The 19,089-nt window shown below is 49.3% G+C and overlaps 1 protein-coding gene across 4 annotated transcripts in view; it reads left to right on the top strand.

The window, feature by feature from the left end:
- Positions 1-17,071, top strand: part of WDR3 (WD repeat domain 3) — a 30,615-nt gene extending 13,544 nt beyond the window's left edge. For 2 of the 4 annotated variants that reach the window (XM_067545960.1, XM_067545962.1), the window contains exons 12-27: positions 1,762-1,855; positions 2,647-2,748; positions 3,557-3,642; positions 4,363-4,498; positions 5,455-5,511; positions 6,003-6,103; positions 6,668-6,779; positions 6,881-7,015; positions 8,561-8,611; positions 9,364-9,429; positions 10,499-10,591; positions 11,150-11,197; positions 12,524-12,567; positions 13,345-13,473; positions 14,599-14,692; positions 15,427-17,071. In XM_067545960.1, coding sequence (XP_067402061.1) covers positions 1,762-1,855; positions 2,647-2,748; positions 3,557-3,642; positions 4,363-4,498; positions 5,455-5,511; positions 6,003-6,103; positions 6,668-6,779; positions 6,881-7,015; positions 8,561-8,611; positions 9,364-9,429; positions 10,499-10,591; positions 11,150-11,197; positions 12,524-12,567; positions 13,345-13,473; positions 14,599-14,692; positions 15,427-15,582 — 1,504 coding nt within the window. In that variant the 3' untranslated portion in view covers positions 15,583-17,071. Of the gene's footprint in view, positions 1-1,761; positions 1,856-2,646; positions 2,749-3,556; positions 3,643-4,362; positions 4,499-5,454; positions 5,512-6,002; positions 6,104-6,667; positions 6,780-6,880; positions 7,016-7,380; positions 8,177-8,560; positions 8,612-9,363; positions 9,430-10,498; positions 10,592-11,149; positions 11,198-12,523; positions 12,568-13,344; positions 13,474-14,598; positions 15,036-15,426 lie in introns of those variants that run through there. The other 2 variants (XM_067545961.1, XM_067545963.1) reach the window with 2 other exon arrangements.
- Positions 17,072-19,089: the final 2,018 nt, after the last annotated feature.

Raw genomic sequence — 19,089 nt, 5'->3', positions numbered from 1 at the left:
GGAAGGAAGGACAAGAACAACACCTGTGACCCCGACTCCTTCACCCTTGCTCCCAAAGCCCTTTAGTCACAGCTGATCTGCTCAGGGTCATAATTGGCAGTCTCATTAGTGCCCAAATAGATGAGCAGCATGAGGTAGTGGTTCAGAGGGGAGGATGAGCCTCAGCAGCCTTTCTGTTGCATCTCAGATGCAGGCTCTAGGCAGGTAGTACACCTGGGACGTCAGGTCAGCCAATGGTTGTTTCCATCTCCAAGGAGTCTCTGACCACCAACACCCTTTGTCGTCTTCTCTTGGGAGTGGTGGCTGTGAGCCACCCAGCCTTGGGGGCAGGTGGCTTCTCTTCCTCAGCCATTGGGGTCTGCTCATCTCCTGTTGCCAATACAACATACCAGTTCTTGACTGCGATGGATGAGAGGCTGGGCATGGAGAAGAGCACTGTTTACCGCCCAAGGTGGCCAGCAGCCAGTCTCCTCCCTGCAGAGTGGCCGGTTCTTTTTCTTCCTCTGGTGCTGCTGTAGTCATCTGAGGTTGGCTAGCATCCTCCATCCCAGATGTCTTCATGTGTGTCCTGTCGATGAAGTCCTTGTGCCCCCGGATGCTATGCAGATGAGTTACCACCTCCTGCAACTCTTTTACCAGCTTCCTGAGGGACTCCACCAACAGACGCTTCTCACACTGGTGGTTCCCCGTGTCTGGCTTTCTTTGGTGGGAATATGCAGGCTGCATTCTCAACAACTCCTTTGTGGGAGTTTCCAGGGTCATGATACCTGTATTGTGGTTCCAAGAGGTGCAGGTAGAGGAAGAGCTAGCAGTGGTGTTGGTGGTGCAGTTTTCCTCCGATTGCAGGCTCTTTCTCATAGAGCACCTGCCAGTTGAGGGGGGGAAATCATGCGTGCTGATTATTTCATGTGGGATTCTTATCCTGTGTGTTGTGGCATAAACCAACCACTAACTGCCTAAGATTAGCAGAAACTTCACCCATGGACATAGCTTTGGGTTTTTTTGTACCTTCTCTGAAGCATCTGATGCTGGATGCTGTTGGAGATGGGACATTGGACTGTGTAGGCCACTGTTCTCACTCACTATCACAGTGCTCCCTCAACATCACTGACTCCTCAAACTCTACTCTCCTGGGAGGTTGCTACCCTCTTAAAATTCATCCCTCCCTCCCTCTCTCTCTCTGAGCCAGCTGAGAAACCCTGCTTTTCATTATTTTGTGAGGGAGAGATAGTAGACTCCCTGTTCTCTCTCTCTCCAGGGTAAGGAGCAGGAGATCCCTGTAGATTTTTCTGTTTGGATATATCATCTTAGAGGTTCTTGGGTGGGCAGTTAACTTTCCTGTGGACTAAATTGTGCATTGAGACTTTGATTCTGGGTGGCACTTGTCCTACACCTGCCAATGCAATCTCTGCCAGGCTCATAGTATCCCACCGCGTGATAGTCCTTGCTGGCTAAAGTGCCCTGTTGCTGCCATGGGCTGTTCCCCTATCCCTGTTGACAAGAATTGGCTGGGGCTGACTGCGTGCCCAGTTGGCTTTCAGGGAAACCTGTTCAATGCAGTGCTGAGTAGCAGCATTAGAGCTGGAGGGCCAGGCTCTGAGATGGATTTGTCCACCTGGGTGGTGCTATAATCTCTGGCCTCCTGTACAGTGCATGAGAGAGAGTCCAGTTGCTCTGAAAGGCCTGTTAGCAACACAGTTCATTTAAAGGGGTACGATCTGTACATATTGATGGGATCTTGCATGCTGCTTCTGCCCACAGGTCGACCCTGCAGTGTATCCGGACCATGGCGTGTGAGTATGCGCTCTGCTCGCTTTTTGTTCCGGGAGATCGGCAGGTCATCATAGGAACTAAGGTAACTGTGCCCCTCCTGGAGCTCCCCTTGAGACCTAGCTCCTATCTAGGCTAGGTAACCTTCCTTAAAACATCCACCATCGCTAATACTGGTTCAGTTCCGCTTGTGTTAGCAACACTGGCAACCTTAGAGCGTGTCTGAGCTAGTGCTGAAAGTGCCTGTGGCAGCTGGTGTTCTTTCTGCACGAGGGCTCCCCAGTGTAGCACTCAACATGGGTTGAGCTGACTGGTATTAGCAATGGTGGGATGTTTTTTAAAATGTTCCTAGTGTAAATAGGGCCCCTGGTGATTGGCTGTGTTTAGTGGCCATCAAATGCTTTGAAGGTTAGAGGCTGGGCGTGCAGCCGGTACTGAGGGCTCAGTAGGGCTGGGTGTAGGGATTCCAAGCCTGGGACAGCTGGGGATCCTGCAGGGCAGAAATGTGTCCTCTGAGACCATGAATGGAGCTGGTGCATTCTTCCTGGCTGCCAGTTGGATTCTGCTTTGGCACCAAGATACTCCTCTCTCACTTCATTTTGGTCTGAGCTCTCCTGTGTTCCCTCTGCCTGTTTTGTCTCTTCATCTCATCTGGGCCCTCTGCTGCTGGCTGCCTTGTCCCCCATTGGGATCCTGTTCCTTTAATCATGAATCTTGAAGCACAGAATCAGAAAGACAAAGAGAGTTCTCACACCTTGTTTGCAGCTCAGGCCTGCATAGTGGGCTTTGGATCTGTTCACCGCATCTTAAGTTGTCTTGGCATGTACTGGAGACAGAATAAAGTTGTTGACTTGTTCTGTTAATTTGTCTTCCCAGACAGGGAAGCTGCAGCTGTATGATTTGGCCTCTGGGAGTCTGTTGGAGACGCTTGCAGCTCACGATGGGGCCCTATGGTCCATCTCTCTTTCACCAGACCAGGTAACTCAACCAGCTTTCCGAAGGTAGCCTGTGGCCTTTCTTTTAGTGATAGGTCTGCACTACTCAGGAAGCCATTGTCTCAGGGATGGCTGCAGAGAGGCAGAAATTGGCATTGTAGGGCTGTTGGGTGTTCATTGCCTTTGCACTTTTGTTTGACATTATAAAGCATCGTGATATTCAGTTCTGCGCAGCTGAAACTGCCTTGGTATTATGGTATTAATAGCCCTCTGCTGTTATAGTGTGGATGTCATTTTCTGTGTTTTCAGAACAGTGATAGCTCATTGCCTTTGTAGAACACCTCTCATCTGCAGATCCTAGAGCACTAGGAAGACTTTCTAACTGATCCCAATAGTGTAAATATGCCCCCTGGAAATGCAATTCTACAAGCAGACCATTCCTGTATGGTTGATACAGTGTTCTAAGTGCAATGATAAGATCAAATGGGTTTTCATCCTTCACAGTGAGCATGCACAGACATCCACTATCTACAACAGATCAGTCAAGTTGACCACTGTTGTTCCAGAAGGTTGTCAATATAACACAGCCTGCTGCAACAGTCTACATTTTGATTTATCCTGCCCACTGCACCATCTGAAGTTGGTTCTTCCTGGAAAAACTCCATCTACCAAAGCCTTTGAAATCCAAATGTGTCTTTCTTCTGCACAATAAATAAAAATCCTGTGTTCTAATTGAACAAATTGTCAGTGTAACCTGCTCTTAACTGTTGGTTGCTTTGGCTGTATTATTTTTCTTCAGTGCAGTGAATTTGTCCTAGCTTGCTTTAAGTTTAAACTTTTTTCTCCTTCAGCGTGGCTTTGTAACAGGAAGTGCTGATAAAAGTGTCAAGTTTTGGGAATTTGAGCTGGTGAAGGATGAGAATAGCATACAAAAGAGGTGAGAGAAAAAGCTTCTCTGGAGACAGCATTCCACCTCTGCATTCCTTCTTCCTGCTTGATGGTTTCGCCTTAGTTTTATTCCTGGCTATCTTGGGGTGTGTGTGAGACAGGGAGAACAAAGGTATGAGAACTGCTGGTAGTTAATGTAGCTGAATGCACTATTCTCACAAAAGTTCTGGTGCCTCCCACCTGGAGTTGGGCAGTGTTTGTTGACAAAACTGAAATGTTTTGTGGCAACAAATATGTTATGACAAACTTCTTCATCAGAAAGGGTTCTCAGGTCCAGGACGGGAGGCGGTGGGTGGGTGTGGATGTGGGGAGAGAACGCAAGTGTCTGAGTGATTCACTCTGCCCATTGGTTATCACAGCCTGAAATATTTTCAAAGGGAGTACCAGCAAAAAAAATTTTTTTTAAACCCTGGAAATTTTCTTTCCCTGCCATGCTGAATTAAGTCTTTCTTAGCCACTGGTTTCAAGCTTCCCTGTAACTTCTCAGTCAGATTCTCCCTATTGCTGAGTGGTAGCTTCGGCAGTGAAAAGCATATGTGTGCAGCCCCTGGCTCGTTTCTGTCCTGCTTCATTCCCAGATCCAAAGAAGGTGGTGATGCTGTGTATTGAAATAAGCTTCCTTCCCAAAGAAATGTGTGGGTTTGTGTTTGCACCCTTGACACTCTGCTAGCAGGGACAATGATGCTGTTTTCCTCTTGGTCATTGCTAGGCTCTCCATAAAGCAGACGCGCATCTTGCAGCTGGATGAGGACGTTCTCTGTGTGCGTTACAGCCCCAACCAGAAGTTGCTGGCCATCTCCTTACTGGATTGCACTGTGAAAATCTTCTTCACTGACACACTCAAGGTGACCCCTTTCCTGTGCTGGGGGGAAGGGTGGGGGTGGGAGTTGGTGCGAGGAGAATGAGGAAAGGGGGCTTCGTTTCTGGAGCAGAGTTGCTGGCTTACCTGGTGCTGTTGGTGTCGTTAATGGGAATGGCACCTGAAATAGTAAGGCTGGGGTGAGCAGGAGAGTTGGAGGGGACACACATTAATTAGTTGGCCAGTAATATCAAATAGGAAAGCCCGCTGTCTTCTGGTTCTGGACCCTATTTACTGACCAGAATCCTGCCAAATGCTGGCCAGAATTCAGTGGGAAATCTGCATTTAAACTGAAAAAAATAATGAAAAAATCAGATACTCTCCTCCTGCCTATGAGCTTCACACCCCTTGTGATGTGCAGAGGAGCAAGACCGGTGGTGGTACCCTCCCCATTCAGTGCAGAAGCCTTGTGGGCTCCCCTCCCGTCTTTCCCTTGCTTCTCCTTCCTGTGTCTGTGAAGAGATTTGGGGGAGGGGCACCTCTGACAGCTCTCCTCCAGCCAGCACACATGGCTCCAAACTCTGCTCTAGCAGAAGCCAATGCTGGAGGAAGAGCCTCCCTGCATGTGAGAACACATCCGCTCCCTGCTCCCGGTAAGCAGTGCATGGCACACTGATGCCCCCTCCTGTGAGCAGGGCTTGGCAGTCAGATGGTCCTTGGGGTAGGAGGTGAAACAGACCAGCACAGGATGGTTGAGCGGCACTTAAAATGCTGACAAATGTACAAAGGAAGCATCCTCTCTGATCTGTCCGTGATCTTGGGTATTGTTTCTAAAGGTATCAGCTGTCTGCTCTGTAATTACAGGCCAGGTGCTAACCTTCACTGAAGGTATCAAGGAAGCGCAGGCACCTCTGAATGCAGGTGTGTTGGGGACAGAGCAGCAGGCTTTCAAACTGCTGTGCCCAGCATTTCTAACTAGATCCATTTCCTCTCTCTTTCCAGTTTTTCCTGTCTCTGTATGGACACAAGCTGCCAGTGCTCTGTATGGATATCTCCTACGTGAGTGAAGTGGGGGCTGCTCACAAAAGATCTGGAATTCTGGCAACGTTTGTAGCCTTAAAAGCCGGCAGCAGCCTTGCTTGGGAATAGAGCTAGGCAGGGCCCTCTAGAACGGTGGTTCTCAGTTGGGACTTAAAAACCATGCAAACTACCCACCCAAACTTGATCGGACCCAAACTAATTCTCACCAATTCCAGAGGCCTTTGCTGGCTGCAGAGGACTGTGGGATTAGGTCATGACAAGAACTCACAAGTGAATTTTGAGTGGGGGAAAGTTTCTGTAGACTCCAAACTTTTCTAGCCCTCCATTGGCTGCTTTGGGATGCTTTGCAGCTGCATGTCCTGACCTGGTGGACATAGACTTGTTCCCTGGGCCCCTGCTCGTTAGTCCTGTGCCGTCCAGTCCTTGCAGCCAGCTGTGAGGTCATTGTGATCCCTTCCAGTCAGTCAGTCAGTCAGTCATGCCCCTTCTCTCTGTCTTGCTTGGTGTAGGACGGGGCACTAATTGCAACTGGCTCTGCGGATAGGAATGTGAAGATCTGGGGCTTGGACTTTGGCGACTGTCACCGGTCTCTCTTTGCCCATGATGACAGGTAGGCCTTGGTGTGTGGGGGCTGCAGACTCCTCCCCCATGGAAGGAGTGGGATACACAGATCTTTGCCCTGGCAGTGCAGTCTCTCCCATGCTCCTGTGGCGGTGGGATTTGGGCCCCTGGCTTCCTGTGAGGTGCACTACGTAGGCACTAGAGCCGACAGCCGTAGTCCTGAGCAGCAGTTCTGAAGCACTGGAATGTGCCACATAATGGTGGTGCTCCCCCTGCTTTCCTAGCGCTGAGCCCTGGTGCTAGTCCGCGGCTGCTCAGCTCTTTCATTTGGTGCTCGTGCCCTGCTATGGAGCTCGGCAGTTCTGCTGGCCTAGGCTGAGCTCTGCTGGGGTGAAGCATGCAGGAGAGTGGAAGGCAGTAGAGGCTGGAACAGTTGTCCTAGTCTGGTAAATTTCTTCCCCTGCCTCCTGGAGTCCCTGCAATGCCCAGGGAGTTCTGCCAGGGGGCAGGCAGAGACCAGGCTGCTGTGGAAAGGGTGTTGACTTCAGATATTTCACTGTCTCCTTTCCTGCCTTTGTGATTGTGATTGCGATCCCTTTCTCTCACTTTCCAGTGTGATGAACCTCCAGTTTGTGCATAAGTCCCATCTCTTCTTCACGGCTGGGAAGGACCACAAGATTAAGCAGTGGGATGCAGATAAGTTTGAGCACATCCAGACCCTCGAGGTAAAGGTTTCAGACTGTGATTCAGGCCTGGGCAGCTCTTTCCCCTAATGGCTGGTAGCATAAATGGTGGTCATCTCTCACCTCTTCTCTCTGACCTGTAGGGACACCACCAGGAGGTGTGGTGCTTGGCCCTCAGTCCCAGCGGAGACTATGTCGTGTCTTCATCTCATGATAAATCCCTGCGCCTCTGGGAAAGGACAACGGAGCCACTCATCCTGGAAGAGGAGAGGGAGATGGTAAGAGCAGTAGCCTTTCCTTTGTGGTCTCTTATAAGAGACAGTCTCACACCTGGTTTCTCCCAAGCCACTAAATACCCCTAAATCTTCAGATGATCTTACACAGCACCTAAGCGATCTCAGATAACTATTTACCTGTGTCGGGTCATGAGATGCCAGAGGTGACTGGAATATTTCAGGGGGATTGTTAGTGCTGCAGAGAAAGGGATCGTTGCCTCCAGCATTATCTTCAGTGGCTCAAGATGGCATTGCCTGTCTTTTCTTTTCTCTATCCCCGCTATATTGCATTGCAAACCCCGACTAACTTGCTCTCTGCTATGCTGCTCCCCAGGTTTCCCTCTGAATAGATGTTTTGTTTTCCCCAGGAGCACTGGCTGCATCATCTACTTTTTGTTTTTCCCTATTTCTAAGCACCTCCGTGGTGTTTGGGGCACTTTCCATCCGTGACTGCAATGGGATGTTTGTTAATTAGATGTAGTGTGTACAGGTTGCCTTGTTCCTTAGTGTGAGACCCATGCAACTACCTCTCCACCTGGGGCCTGCCGCTGTGTCTGCTCTGGTCATCGCTACCACTAACAGACCCAGACAGAGAGTCGAGAGCAGCATCTTCTCAAAAGCAGGCCCGTGGCTCAGAGTAGCTGGCAGAGGCCTACCCTGCCTCTTGAACTTGCACTGCAGGGCTTCCCTTTTCATCAAAGCATTCCCCAAAGAGCCAATGCAGGAGAGAATGCCTAGCAGCATGTGCAGAGGAGGAAACCCGAGAATCCATGGTGTCTGGCCTGACTTCTGTGGAGATCTTCCTGTAACCCTTAGACAGTACCGTGAGACTCCAGGACTGGTCCATTAGAAATGCTGGTGGCAGTAGGATAGATATGCCTGCCAGAGGGGGAGAGATGCTCTTTTCGTAGGAGAGCCTATCATACATCTGTTCCATGCACTCGAGCAGTGAGTTGACCCTTCCATGGGGAAGCCACAGCTTTGAACACCAGAGGATGAATTAAACAGTTCTAGGGCCATGCTAGTGTGAGATGCGCCCATCAGTGCTGTGCTGGGACGACTCGTTCCTACAAGATGGGCTGGTGTCTGGACGTTCCCAGCCTTGTTCTTGCTCTGCTGTGTCTCAGGAGGAAGCAGCTGTAGCTGAATTGTCTTCATCTCAGTTTGACTAGCTGCTGCTAGCGATCTCTTTGGGCTGTCCCTGCATGCGCAGCCTGCAGGCTCTTGTTCCCCCACCTGCCTAGCAGATGCCAGAGCTATCACTCACTCAGCCCTGCGGTGCTGAGCACTGGTGTGATAGTTCAAGTCAAAGGCACGGTGTTGGCCTCCTGAGCTCATGTGGGGCCACTGGAGGAAAACAAACCTGGGATCCTCCACTGGGAACTCTGCCAGGTGTGTCCTAGCTTCAAAATTGGGCTGCAGTGTTCATGGGAGGCCACAGCTTTCCTGGGAGGAAGTTGCACTCTTTCATTCTTGCCATCTTTGAAAGAGCCGTTTTACCCACGCTACCTGCCCATGTTTAACGTATTGCATTCTCCTTCGCTGCAGCAAAGGGAAGCTGAATATGAGGAGAGCGTGGCCAAGGAAGAGCAGCCTGTGGTGAGTAGAGCTGCCCGAGCAGCAGACTGTAAAATGCTCATAAGCTGGTCTAGATCTGTACTTGCATGAGACCTGTAAGGAACGCTGGGGGATCTAGTAGGTGGCTGCAGCTCAGGGGAGTGTGCCACTGGAGACCTGGGCTTACAGGTGAGACGGAAAGCCAAGGCGCTCATTAAGGAGTTCTGGGCCCTTTTTGCAAGAGCGAAGGGTCCTGGCCTTATTCCAAGGTAGTAATTACAGTCTGTGAATCCAGTCACTGCTTTTCTCCATTTCTTACATCACGAGTTCAAATCCACCCTGGGTCAGTAGTGACTGAGGATCGGCTCTTCACTGCCCTTTGTTATGTGAGCTGGATGGGAGGCAGTGTGTCTAGTGCTTAGGGCAAGAGGCTTGAGTTCTTTTGCTGACTTTGTCACAGCCTCACTGTGTGACCTTGGTTGGCTCTCTTTTCGTCTCTGTTTCCCTGTCCGGAAAGTCACCTGCCTCATGGGGGTTAATGTTAGTACAATGCTCTGGGATTCTGAGCTGAAAGCAGTTTATTTCTATAACAGTCCATCCCTTGTGTAAAGCACCAATACGGGGAACTAGGTGGAAAGCCAAGGACGTGAGAGGCAGGGGAAGGCATTGAGCTTTAATATGCAGCAGGGATGTTGACTGTTCCTGCGTGGGGTCTGACCTGCCCGGGGGCTGCATTAGCTGATTGCTGCCCAGAGGGAAGGACTGTAGCTTGAGACATGTCTTATGTCTTGTAGGTGGCTGGCGAGACACAGGGAGAGACTGGACTAGCAGGAAAGAAGACCATTGAAAGTGTCAAAGCGGTAAGTTAGTGTGGGAGCTGCTGGTTCTTTTCTTGGTTCTGCATAGTTACTGACAGGCTGTCAGAGCTCCTTGGAAAGGCTCATGCTGTGAGTAGTGATGAAAAGAGGAGTAGATATCTGAATAAGGGCACAGAAGTAGACTTTCCCTAGCCTGGCAGAGCAGCGCCAACTCTTCAGCCAAGAGAAAGAGTTTGTGTCTGTCCAGAAGGGTGTCAGGTTGGTGCCCCCCCCAGGGAAGAACTGAGGCCATCTCCCATCTCTGGGACATGCTTCACCCAGCCAGGAGGTACCAGACTTGAATAAATCCATTTCCTTTTTGTATCCACAGAATTAAAAGTTTGCATGCTATTTTGTTTAAGTCCGTTGGCTCTGCAGGCATGCTCCTGTAATCATAGAATATTAGAGTTGGAAGGGACCTCAGGAGGTCATCTAGTCCAACCCCCTGCTCAAAGCAGGACTAACCTCAGCTAATAATGGGATGCTCCACCAGAAGCATAGATTTTTGGTATGCATGATTAGGGTATTGGTCCAGTTAATCAGGCCTCCTGCTCCTGGCCAATCCCTGATTATTCAGAAGAAGGTGGAAAAGTCTCATAATGGCCCATGGCATTGTACAATGCTGTGAGGGGGTAGGGTCATGGGGATTTCTCCGATCCCTGCAGCAATCAGCTGGAGGTTTGGCTACTCTTACTTTAGCAAGTAAAACTATAGAACTTAAAGGTCAGATCTGACCAGCCCAGCATCCCCTTGAAGAGAGAGTGCTTTGAGGAGATAATTATTCTTAACCAGCTGGCTGGAATTGCTTGGAGCACCTTAAGCTAAACAGCACTTCAGCAAGCTGGAGAATAATGAATGTTGATTGATTGGTAGTGCAGGTCACGTGGTTTCTACATACTAACCAGCCAGTGGTGCCATGTTTGGAATCTCATGAAACGTTCGAAAGCTGATAAAGAAAAGCTGGATCCCTCCTCAGCACCACAGTCTTCCCAGTCAGGATGTGAGCTCTGCTTTGTCTGGGCCTTTAGACTGTTTTGTTCTGCTCCTGATGTACTGCTTTTGTGCTGTGCAGGCTGAGCGGATCATGGAAGCTATTGAGCTGCACAGAGAAGAGACTGCAAAACTGAAGGAGCACCAGGCCATATGTAAAGCTGCCGGGAAAGAGGTGAAGAGACCTGGGCATGTATATACCCAGTGAAGTGTGAATGTGTCCAGTCAGCTCCATCACCTCAGGGAAGAAGCTAAGCAGGCAAGAAGAGCATTGAGGCCGCTAGAGGTGGTCGGAGAAATTCATCTCTCAGCAGAAGGGCAGCATCGCTCCCTGGTGCATGATTAGCAGTGCATTTTCTGTTCTGGTTTTTAATGTCCCAGACTGCACTGGGGCTTCTGCCTCTTTCCTTGGGGAGATTGTTCCACTTCCTAATAGAAATATCTGCCAGGAGGTTTTCCTACCATCCAGCCTAGCTGTTCATTCTTACCTTCATCCCATTATTGTTATATGGGAGGCTGACAGCTGGCTGGATAGAAGTGAGCAGTGGAGAGAATTCAGATGTGTAAGAGAAAATACCCTGTGTGTTCTAAGAATTACACTGCTCTGGCTACTGAAAACCGACTCTTTGAGTTGGGGGAGTTCCAGAAAAAGGCCTGCCAGTGTGCATGTCTCTTACTGGAGACTGTGTGTGTGTATGTACCTGCCTTATTTTACCTCTTTCTCTTTCTCCAGGTTCCCCTTCCTGTCAACCCCATCCTCCAGGCCTATGGAAATATTTCAGTAAGTGGGATGCCCAATTAAAGGGCTGTGCACAGGCTGCTCTTGGAAGTCTGGGTCATGGGGTGTCCACTCACTCTCATTGGTTCAAGAAGCAAAAAAACATCTTGCTGGCAAGCCCTGACTGGGCTCAGACTTTGGGCTCTGAGCACTTGACAGGTCACATCATACCCAGAAACGTCCGTGGGTTTGGCAGGTGCAATATCTGCTCTCAGTTGAAGAGTTTTTGCTTACTGGAGACCTGTCTGCTGTGTCACCGTGACCCATGTAGCAGTGTGGAAGCCAGTGTTTCTTTAGGAGACCATGGAAGTTCCAGTTTCTACAGCAACATTTCTGCTCTTGCCATGGTGGGGTTGCCCTGAATGGAATGCAGAGCTGTGCCTTGGACCAGCTCATTTCGGAAGGATTGTTACTCAAATGGTGGATTTTTGTTTAGGTTTCTCAAGATTTTTTTAATTGAAGCTCCACATGGATAAAAAATGCCACTATTGTGACATCATGTAGCTCATGGGGTTATGCCAGCTCAAACAATTTTCACTTCTATATACTAGAAAGTGTGTGTGTGTGTGTGTGTTTATGTGTGTTTATTTACTTATTTATATTCCAATTGTTATGACATTGACTACTTTGTTCCTCCTGTATTAAGCAAGTCTATACATACATGGTATTGAATTTTTTAGGTACCCTTTAGAAATCTTTGTCATTCATTGTTATGGAGAGAATGAAGGGAAAGGAAAAGGAAAATGAAGAAAAATCTTCCATTCCTTCATTCTCTCCATAACAGTGAATGGTGCTTGACTTCTCTCAGATAGAGCTGCCTTTTTTCCTCCTATTACTTCCCAGCAGGAGGCCTAGTCTCCTGCACAGTTTGTGACACAGGAAGTGCTCAGCAGATGAATGAGAGAAGCTGACACTGGTAACGCTTTTTAGGTAACTCTAGTTTTTTATATAATTTATAAATATATATTATATAATTTAACAGCTTACGTGTAAACTGTTTATCCATATTTTGAAGCACTCATTCCACTAAATTACAGAACTTGTATAAAATGGATAAACACTTCATATTCAACTCGCTAAATTATCACAAAAATCTCACCAGTACTAGAGTTTTCTGAAAACAACTTGTTTTATTCATCTCCTGAGCAGCACCAGTGGATTGGAGCTGCAGTGGCTTTCTGTTTGTTTTCATTTTGATTGTATTTAGCAACTCCTAAAAGCATGTTCCCAAGTTCTTATAACCAATGTGCTTTGAGATCCATTCCATTTAGTGCTTCCCTCTGGGCACTTCCTGACATGCTGAGCTGATGCTATTTCCTTCTGTTACAGCCCTCAGCATATGTGCTAGAAGTTTTCAAGAAAGTCAAGTCAAGGTGAGTCCCAAGAGGCTTCTTGCGGAGTAGGGCTTGCTACTGAGCAATGAAGTCTGGCTCTTAGGGGGCTGCTGCGACCAAGTCTGGTTGGAGTGTGAGATTGGCCATTGTTATTGGAGGTGGGCAATGGAAGAAAGACTGGAGTGAATATCACTGGTAGCCTTTAAGTCATTTAATTTCATTTGTAATTCTTTGGTAATTCTAATACAAAAGCCACCTCTTTGGCACTGGGTGCACACTCTGGCTGTAGTCTGCAACTGGGGAACAAAAATCACTCCCTCCATGGTGAGAGTTGGCCAAAACTTGTCCATGCAGTTGGGCCAGCAGCAGTTTGTTCTCAGTGGAATGGAAAGAAGCCAGTAGGATATTCTGGTTAGGCTGAGCTGTCTGACAATCTTGCCCTGTGGCAAAGATGCTAGTCTCCCACACAAATGCTGTCTGCTTGCTCCTTGCCCTGGGAGATTTCAGAGAAACTGTATTCTATCCAAATGGTCCTGGCTTTCTTCAATCAGTCTTCCCAGTCTCCTTCCTCAATCAGGTTGGACAGTGCCATGGCTGAGTGGCTTTGCACAGCATGTCATCCCTTGGCTGTGGGCCCTGCTGGGTGCTGATTAACAGCCTCCTAAAGATACCTGTGTCTGCTCACCGTGAATTTTGGGCCTGGTGCTTCCCTTGTTAGAGGCATTCCCCTCATTCTGTAGCAGAGCAGTGGCTGTGGGCGCAGTATTTTGTCCATTGCTGGTTTCAGTTATCCTTGTCTCGGTGCTCTCTCCTCAGTGAGTTGGAGGAGTCTCTGCTGGTGCTGCCCTTCTCGTACGTCCCTGACCTACTTGTGCTCTTTAACGAGCACATCCAGCTGGGCTCAGAGGTGGAACTCCTCTGCCGTGCTCTCCTCTTTCTGCTCAGGTGAGTCATGAAGGTTGCTTTGTCCTCTGACTTCACTCGCTAGTTTGAATCCAGCAGTTACCAGCATCTGAAGCCTGGGTGGTGGCATGTGTGACCAGGGGAGGGGGGCAGGGGTATCTTGGTCCAGTTCCTAGTGGACGAGCCTGTCTGGCAATTAGTGCTAGCAGACAGGCTCAGCAGAGAGGCCGTGGGTTGCCTGGGCCTGAAATGCCCTCATGGCCCCTTCTGGTTCAAGGCCATGGCAGCAGGGTGGTGTGGAGACAGCCTGCCCCACGCCTGCTCTGTAGATAGTGAGGAGCCTTTGATCTCTTGGGCTATGAGCCAGCACTTCCCCCAGCTCTGCTGACCTGAACGCCCGTCGTCCCTTCTCTTTGCGTGGCAGGGCTGTATTGCTCTCCCTGGGCACCTGCCATGCTGGGAAGGGACATGGCATGCGGGGTAGGTCTAGGTGATCCTGTGAGGCACTGCGAGATGAAATAGTCTGTCTTGGGTCTGTGGAGAAAGAGCTTGAGCTTTCTCTTCTGCTCCTGGCCCTTGGAGTCCTCCCCAGCAGAATTGGTCCTGTGTCCCCTGTATTTTGGAGGAAGGGTCCCATCATGCACTCTGAGGAAGATGAGGAATCACTTGCTTCCTGCCACAACGTGTGTGATAGGGCTGTTGTCAGGCTGTGCGTGCAGCCAGGCTGGGTCAGGACTGGGAACGTGGGTATGGCTTGTATTGCCTACACAGGGCTGCCAGCTATAGTGTCAGAGCTCAAGATTTCAGAGCTCTGAAGTGCTGATGAGGCTGGGAATGACGTCCCTCATGCCAGCACGGGCTCAGGGTGCGTCTCACATCCAGCTCACACAAAGCAGCCACCTAGGCGTTTAACCAGTGTGCTGTAAAAAGCAACTTTATGAAATAGCACCCATTTTTTTCCCCACCTCTGTTATAATATTTATCTCATTTGTTTCCTCTCTGATCTGTCTCCTGTGCCTCCCTCAATGGGTTCTGCACAATGTAAATACAATTAAGAAAAGCCTCCACTTTATATCCTCCTCCCAAAGTCCCTTGGCCTATTGGAATGTCACTCTGCAAGGGACGCTGCATGTAACTGGGGCACTCTCTGCTTGGCTTGTTCTCCAGGATCCACTTTGGGCGGATCACGAGCAATCAGCTGCTAGTGACAGTGGTAGAGAATCTAAAGAAAAACACTGTCGCCAAAGTCAGCGAGGTCAGGGTGAGTATCTGCAGCGACCCCCTACCCGGGCTCTGGCACAGTGAATGTACTAATTGATAGAGAACGCATCGTCCGTGTCACAAAGGGAATGCGAAGCCCAGTGTCCCCGTCTGACTCTTCCTAGCCTTCCAACTGCCTGGACCATCGTCATTTTTCTGCTGTGTGTGGGGGCACCAGGCTGGTGCCTGGCGTTAACACATGGTGGCTCCATCTCCTATTAATTTTACTTATTTGGGCTTTTATTCTCCAATATGAATGTACTTTGTACCCAGGACAGTCAAATAAACCCTCTCCTGCACGGGAAACCAGCTTCACCTTTGCCATGGGCTGATGTGATTCACAACTAACCTGGAGTTGGCGGGGGGTAGGGGAGGAAGGTGTCCAGCCAGGGGCTGCGTCAGCTAATTGCTAGCAACCTAACTTTCAGAAAGTGGAATGGATTGTAGCTCTCCTCTTTAATACAGAGGAGTGGAGAACAGACTCCAACTCCCAGAATGCAGTGCTCCCTCTTGTTCTGAGCTGTGACGGGCTCTGGGCATTCTTCGGTGTTGGGGAAGTTGGCTGTAGGCTGCACTGCATAAATCTGGGCTGCATCTGCCTGCCTCTTGGCCTGAGAGGATGAAAGCATTAGTGTTTGTTTGGGCCAGGGAGCAGGGGCCCTCAGGGATGCTGACTCCCTACCACTAGCAAAGTTCAGAAATATCCAGCAGTGTGCTGATCATCTGTCTCTACAGAATGTGCTGGGCTTCAATATGGCTGGGCTGCAGTTCCTGCAGAGAGAGATTGAGGCCAAGGACGAGGTGACTTTCTTTGCTGATGCGACTGACCGTTTTGAGGAGAAGAGGAGGAAGAGGAAGAAAAAAGAGAAGCTGGTTCTTGCGATGGTTTAGCTTTTGCTGTCGATGCTGCAGGGCAGAGCGTGGGGCTCGTGCAACCTCCACGTGTGCCAGGGAGCCTCTCCGAGGACTAGTGGCCCCTGAAAGTCTGATTGTGGACAGTGACTGAAGCAGACTCCAGTAGGTCTGCCCCCTCTCACAATCAGAGAGCGTGTTAGGTCCCTGCAGGACACGTCACAATCCCAGGGTAGAGTAAGTCCTATCCCCTGCCAGGAATGGAACTTTCTATGCTCTGCTTTGTACGTTTACATTTGAATCCTGAATCTGAGGCTGGCCTCACAGCTGCAGCCCTGTCCCTTAGACCAGCAGCTGTTAGAAATGGCTTGATTTCTTCCTCTCAAGAGATATGACTTGCTCTCAGTGTTTTAACTGAGTGTAGTTTGCAGACTGCTCCTAGAACCATGCCAATGTGCAAAGGGGCAGGTGGCAGGACTTTGTGCTGCTGTCACAACAGGGAGTGGCTGATGGGGGGACAGGCTGTGCGCTCAGACTGCATCCCAGGGGCTGGCAAGGCAAAGAGACTTCTCCACATAGTGCTGGTGGGAGACAAATACCTGCCCCTCTTGGGGGTGATGCAAAGTCTGGCTCTCCCCATCCCTGTCCTTTTTAAAATGGTACAAGTAAACAAATAACAGTTACGTAATGTCAGAGCCGCTCTCTGGAGTTCCATCAGCCAATGTGTTTTCTCCCCTCTTTGGTGCCAGCTATTAAATCTGGTGAGCCTCTTTCTGGAAGACGGAGGATTGAAGTAAAGGCCCTGCACTGGGCTGTAGAGTTGTCAGGTTCAATTAGCAGATGGACACCACACCTCCTCCCAAATAATGTCAGCTGCATTCGCTCCAGTTGTTCATTAGGAATTTACCACTGCACAGAATTGATGCCATTTTTGTACTTTATCTACTGGATAAATCACTGCTCGTTGCTGAAATAAACTGAAGTGATGAATTCTCTGCTGCTGCTGTCCGGATGTCTGACGGTTGGAGTAGGTGGTATCCTTTCCATAAACTATGCTAGCAGGGCTCCAGTCACACTGAGCTGCACAGGTGTCTGTGTATGGTGTGAGAAGAGCAATGCTGCTGTCAGGCCTGTGCCACCAAAACTGCTCTGGGGCCAGAGCTGGGCTCCCTCCTGGCTCAAGCATCAACTGAATTTTTAATTAGTTCCAATTGTGGGGCCTCCTTATTAGCTCCATTGTCTTCACATGATGCTCAGTTACAGGTCAGCCACCATACTGAAGGCAACAAGATCATTCCAGTGTACCCGAGGGCAGCATTTAGTCTGCAGAACTTATGACTAGTGGTCACACATTAGAGAGAACCCAACTTGACTATCTGATCCCAGGCTGAATTTGCAGAGCAGGTAGACAAACATTCTTTCTGTATGTAAATGAGGCACACCTGCTTTGGAGTTGGTGGGAGAATACATGTGGAATTGCACATTGTTATTAATTTGGTGACTTTTCAGAGTGGAATCTTTCAAGGGGTCTTAGTCTGGTCTCTATTTCTGCCAAAGACAGTTCTGTGCACACAAAACACTTGTGTGGGCAAACAAATAGCACTGTGCGTGCAAATACTAGATTTTCACATCATATGACTGCATCTACAAATAGGAACACAGGAGTTACCAAGTCAGATTAATGGTTTGTCTTGTCTTGTATCTGTTCTCTGACAGTCATCCTGGATCCCTATGAGATTTGCTGGGGGGTCAGTACTTAAAATCAAGCTACCTAAGGATTTATGGGATTGACTTCAGGGGGTCCTATTTTAAAATCTTGACCAGGGACCACTCAGTGCTAAATATCCATTATTTGTTTTAAAGCACAGAATATCTTTTATGAACTAGGTTGAAATATATAATCCCTGCACTGCCAATCTAAAATACACTGCTTGCTCTTTGGGCAGCCAAACCATAAACTCACAATATAGTGTTAGATTCCAAATCCAGACGGGATGGTGGTAGTCATTTAGTCTGATATCTGGTATAACCGGTCATAGGACTGCCCCAAAAGAATTCCTTTTGAATTAGAGCATAGCTTTAAAAAAAAAAATGGTTTAAAAATTGCCAGTGATGGAGAATCCGCCATGGGTAAATTGTTCCAATGGTTAATTATCCTCGTTAAAATTGTATGCCTTATTTCTAGTCTGAATTTGTCTAGCTTCAACTTCCAGTCAGTGCATTGTGTTGTACCTTTGTCTACGACCGTGAAGAGTCTATATCTTGACTTTAATGAGGCTTTTGATTGTTTATAAGAAGGTCATGTGAGACACTAAGTAGGGAAATAAAGCCTAGATTAACCTACTACAAGGTGGGTGCAGAAGTGATTGGAAAAACATACTCCAAGACTACTTATCAATGGTTCACAATCAAACTGGATGGGCATATCGAGTGGGGCCTGCAGGCATCTGCCCCAGTCACCTGGATTTAAGCCATGTGCCTCCTGCAGGAAGGCTTTCCCTCTCAGCGACCCCCACGATGGGTGCCTTAAGTGCCTGGGGGAAAAGTACAGGAAAGACAAGTGTAGGATATGCAGGGCTTTTAAATTGCGGACTTAGAAGGACCGAGAGATCCAGTTAAAAGCCCTGCTCATGGAGGCAGCGCTCCACCCAGCTTCTGAGCTGTCCCGCTCCACCTCAGCACCGAGTATCACCTTGGTGCAGAGTGCACTGCCGGCACCAGGCTCGACTCGGCACCAAGCAACATCCCCAGTGCTGAAGAAGAGACAGCGTGCAGAGCGTGGACACTCCCCTGCGCTGTTGGTACGAGCAGGGTTGAGTGCGGAGATGCATCGGCCATGGCCAGTTGAGTCTTCTCTGGTGCCTGCATCTCCGAGCACGGAGCCACCCCCAACTCCTGGAAGTGGGAGCATGTCCCTGCTGAGGCCATTGACGCTGGAGGCTTTTCAGGCAGCAAGAGCCTTGTTGGCCTTGCCTACACCACCTCCACCCCCTCTGCTGAGGGAGAAGGGGCTGGTGTCCCAGGACAAGCCCGTGTTGGGGGCTACACCATAGTTTACCTCTACACCCCCCCCAATAACCCTCCCCCGTCCCTCTTCAGGGACCCCTCTCATGAGCAACTCCTTTTGCAGGAGGTGGACACCCTCCCCAACATAGGAGCAGTGGTTATGGTTCCTCAAGGCGGGAAGGGGTTCTATTCGAGGTACTTCCTCATCCCCAAGGCAAAGGGGGATCTGAGACCCATATTAGACCTGCGTCCTCTAAACAAATATGTCAAACGACTCAGGTTTCGCATGGTTTCCATCGCCTCCATAATCCCTTCCCTGGATCCGGGAGACTGGTATGCTGCCCTCAACCTCAAGGACGCATACTTTCATGTATCCATCCTCCCCAGCCACAGGCACTTCCTTCACTTCATGGTGATTGGCTCCCACTACCAATTTACAGCCCTGCCCTATCTTCGGCTCCAGTGGTGTTCACCAAATGCATGGCGGTAGTGGCAGCCCACCTGAGGCAAAAGGGTGTGTAAATCTTCCCTGACCTCTGG

Source organism: Emydura macquarii, unplaced genomic scaffold (genome assembly GCF_026122565.2).
Source record: "Emydura macquarii macquarii isolate MOO-44397 ecotype Brisbane River unplaced genomic scaffold, CSIRO-AGI_Emac_v2 contig_1119, whole genome shotgun sequence".
Taxonomy (NCBI): Eukaryota; Metazoa; Chordata; order Testudines; family Chelidae; genus Emydura; species Emydura macquarii.
Note: the sequence above shows the minus strand (reverse complement) of the source record. Positions and strands in the feature narration are given on the sequence as shown.